The sequence below is a fragment of the Eurypyga helias genome, unplaced genomic scaffold (genome assembly GCF_000690775.1).
Source record: "Eurypyga helias isolate BGI_N326 unplaced genomic scaffold, ASM69077v1 scaffold440, whole genome shotgun sequence".
Lineage (NCBI taxonomy): Eukaryota > Metazoa > Chordata > Aves > Eurypygiformes > Eurypygidae > Eurypyga > Eurypyga helias.
Genome location: NW_010226021.1, coordinates 5,357 through 9,462, shown reverse-complemented (window position 1 = coordinate 9,462; position 4,106 = coordinate 5,357). Strand labels below are relative to the sequence as shown.

The following is a 4,106-nucleotide window of genomic DNA, read 5'->3' as shown; positions in this document are numbered from 1 at the left end:
GTGCGAGGAGGACCCCCTGCCGGTAGCATCATTCACAAGCTGTTTGTGAATGCTCAGAGGGTAAGAGCAAACTCTCGGCTGCTTTGCTTCGAATTTAAGCAGTACGAGGCAACGACTTTCCACATGATGCTGGTTTATTTCGTCCGCATATGTGCACGTGTTGCCATAAATGTGCTTGAGGTTGTTTTTGTGATGTTCAACGTGAATTTGGCAATAACGGAACCTTGCAAGACGAAAGAAGAGTGAGTAACCTGGGGTGTTACAGCCAGATGGGTAGGTAGAGGTGTCACTAATGTTGGATTTACTTCAGGTGGTGCCATCTGTAACGCTACTGCGGGCACAAATTTCTGCTTTGTTCAAGTTCCACAAGATAGGCAACATCCCAGCAAGAACAGTCGAGTGTGGTGATTGTTTCACACAGGAATGTAGAGAAACACATTGTAATTTAATACTTCAGAAGGGGTAACTTTGTAGTCTGAGGCTTACACTTGGAAAATTTGACGTTTCTGCTGTGGACACCAGTGTGCTTAGGAAGAGTTTCAGTTCTTTCCAGCACAACTCCACGTATTCCATTTGCTTACTGCCAGGGGCGTGTGTGTTTGCTGGAAACCCTTCCCTGCCTACATTGATATAAATATTCCCCTTTTCTCTTTAAGCACTCTGTGAGATAATTAGCCTTAAAGTATTGATTTCCAAACGTCTTGGACTGCAGTCAGCCTTCAGTTTCTGTCAGAGTTACAGCTGTTCATAGCACTGGATTATCTAACTCAGACTTAACTACAGTGATAATAACAAGGTAGCATAGTATTGCAGACATCTTGGAGCCTGAAATCCTGTTTGGAAATCATTGTTGTTACATTTTTGTGATTGGGAATTAAACTCTTTTGGATGCTGTTATAATAATCCATCTGTATTTTGCAAGTAGCATAAAAAGGACCATTCTGAAAACAGACCGTGGTTATTCTGAAAAATGAAAATCAGAACATTCATTTTATCCTTCTAGTCTCTAGGGAAAAAGTGGTGGCAAAACTCAACATGAACCAGCCTTAGACTTCCCTGTGAAGCCTAGATTGTGCCCTGTAAGTGTGTGCACTTGCCTTTGTAACAGTGAGGCACTGGGTTTTTAAAGCTGAGTAAGAGTTTCTGGTGTTAATGTTCGATAAAGATGTATGTCCACTTCTAGGTTTTGTTTCTTCTGAAACATCAGTACCAAGCTGAGTTACAGATACTTCCCGCTGGTAGCTGGTCACTGTTAATTAAGACTCCTTAGTGGGACAGGAGTGACTGTGCTAGCAAAACCCCCTTGTGCTTAATCTACTATGAATTATTTCACTGGAGAGCCCTTTGGTAAATTGAATTTGAAGGACTTCCTTGTTCATTACCTTTTGCACCTGGACTCCTCTCTGACCTGTGTAAAATGTGTTGTTATATTCTCAAGTTTTGCTCAGGAAAATGATAGCAAGTGCATGTTCTTGGAAGCAGAGTGCATGATGTCTCTCAAACCTGCAATCTCCTCCTAACCTTTTGTAAGTCACCTCTGACTTGCCTTTGTTTCTGTCTTTCATCACTGCTTCTTTTCTCATCCCTTTCCAAGCTGACTGAATCTTCTGATGAGGTAACCAACTTTGTCCCTCGTTTCCCACTCATCTTCCCAAGCTGCATAGAGTTGGACCTGTTGGTAGATAGAGTGCAGCAGCCTGACTTAGTCTGTACCACTGTTCACCTATAAGGCGTGTAAAAATAATTTTGTGTTTCCAGAATGGTTTTTCCTCATTCACAGACTTTATTTTTTAGAGCCAAACAGGTAGTGAAAAGAGAGAGAAATCTTAAAAAAACCCAACCAAACAAAAACTAACTAAAAGCCCCAAAACAAACAAACAAACAAAAAGCTCAAACCAAAACCAAAGGAAAAAAACCCTCATTTCTTCAAGCGACTATCAACATCTTCTGATGCTGAAATACATGGCCTTGCTTTTATAATTCTTTGCTGTCGTATTTACTGGACAGCCAGATCTTTGGGGGTTCAAGTAGAGACGGAGAGAACCGGAATGTCACAGGTACCAGTACTTACTGACACGACAGAGGTTTTGAGGAAGAACTGGGGTAGCTGTGTGAAGCTGTGTGAAGCAGCGTAGCACAGGGAACACCCTCTCTGATGGTTTCCTCTTGTGAGAAAGGTGGCATGTGTCCCTGGTGACTTCTGCGGCACTGGTGGCAGAGCCATGGGTCCCCGCTCCTAGGGAGCATGGGGAGGAGAGTCGTGGGATAAGAGGTGCAGTGGGGCAGCTGAGAGGGGCCGAAGGGGTTGTCCAGTGCGCTGTGCCACACCTCAGTGATGCTGGCAAGCTTGAGTTGTGCCCACTTGAAGTGGGACTCTGCAAGGTATTGGGGTGTTCACACGTACATGTAATCAGGAAATGTTGGGCTGCTTGGAGCATGCCAGTTCTTCTTCCAGGATCCAGCCTTCAGCGTTTCTACTGGCTCTGGGGCACTGAGCATCAGTGGAGGTTGCACAGCGTTGCACTTGCTTTGCACTGTCATGTCTCTTTGGCCATGAAAAGCACCTAGGGCAGTAGGGTTTGGATTTTGAAAGGGCAGGTGACTTTTTGTCCAGACTCCAGTAGTGTGCTAGTTGTTTTTAAAGGGAGGCTGGCTGGGCCTTGCATAGCCACGGAGCTGAGCACAGAACCTGCTTGAGAGGCGCATTTTGGCCGGTCTAAACCTTCGCTTCACGCTGCCAAAAAATGAGGAGCTTAGGCTGAGCTTCACCATCCACACCTGAAGGTTCTTCCATTTGATTGTGCGCAGTTGATTTCTTGACATCCCATTAGTGTCTTGCTGTGTGTACCCGTAGAGCCTTTTGATGTGCCTTCCCCCCTTCCTCTTACAAAGTATCTTCTGAATCCTCGTGCTGAGAAACAGCTTGTCCTGTAATTACACCTCTGCTCTTATTTAAGGTTTCTGCAGCACCTCCACTTGATGAAGAATTGAGGAGATCGGGTTCATCAGAGGAGCGGAGGCTCAACATGGGGGCCGTTTCGGATTTCCCACCACCCACAGGTCGGGAGGTGATTCTGCGCACAACCGTCCCCCGCCCCGCGCCTTACTCCAAGCCGTTGCCCCAGCGCATGTACAGCGTGCTGACGAAGGAAGATTTCCGACTCGCAGGTGCCTTTTCAGCAGATACCACGTTCTTCTGAGTCACCGTGGTCGGCGTTACCTTGTGTCTCTTCCCCAAAGGGAAGGGAAAAGCATTCGACTTGTGAAGTCAGCGCTGACAGACTGGTGGGCTTGTGTGGAGGAGGATGCGGTCAGCATTGGTGCTGGAGGGCGGGGTGCCCAGGGACAGAGCTGGGCTGGCAGCTGAGAAGGATGCCTGCAGCAACTCTGACTTGGGGGTTTGCAATGGCTTCACTGTAGTTTTAAGAGGATCTTTGGTGAGGAAAGCTTAGCAATCATCTCCTCTGTCCAAAGGGAGCGTATTCCTGGGGTTTTTTGCATTTGCTTGATTAATACTGGACAGGAATGGGCTGTATACAAATACTTCATGTTGAAATTCATGCAGGATGTGCTGCTTTACAGTTCTAAATCAGACCTTATTATGTGACAGTAGTCTACTTCAATCAACGTGCAAACATTTAAGTAATTCATATTTATTGCTAATCATAAATACTGAGCCCAGTATATGCTAAACTGTCTGGGCATTGCAGTAGTTGGCCAAAAGGGTCTTGTCTTGGACACTCCTCTCAAAAAGAAGTAAATATGCTTGGGGCTGGAAGTGGATAGTCTGCTGGGTAGCCGGCAGTTGGGCCACTGACTGTTTGGGAAACTGGGCCCTTGCCCGCAGGGAGGGGCATAAAGCCGTACGTAAAGCACGTGTGCGGAGGTGTTTCGCTGCAAGCAACTTGCTGGTATTACTGAGGTGGTTGGAAGGTGTAGTGTGTCGCTGAGCTGGTGGGGTGAACCCATGCTATCGCCTGCTGTACGCTAACCCTGCTGGCTACCCTGTAAGCACCGTGACCTCTCCGTGCCAATGTTGCTGTGCTCGTGTGTGGTAGTGAGCAGCAGCAGGAGCTCAGCGCTAATCTACGATGACATGTAAAAAC

General features: G+C 46.7%; 1 protein-coding gene across 1 annotated transcript in view; it reads left to right on the top strand.

The window, feature by feature from the left end:
• RAB3GAP1 (RAB3 GTPase activating protein subunit 1 (catalytic)) overlaps window positions 1–3,200 on the top strand; it is a gene marked incomplete at its 5' end in the record, with an annotated part of 15,377 nt that extends 12,177 nt beyond the window's left edge. Inside the window, 4 exon segments of the mRNA XM_010151108.1 lie at window position 1; window positions 4–60; window positions 1,595–1,615; window positions 2,958–3,200. The exon segment at window position 1 is cut by the window's left edge and continues 60 nt beyond it. Of these exon segments, the coding sequence (XP_010149410.1) occupies window position 1; window positions 4–60; window positions 1,595–1,615; window positions 2,958–3,200 (322 nt within the window).
• Between the last annotated feature and the right edge of the window lie 906 nt (window positions 3,201–4,106).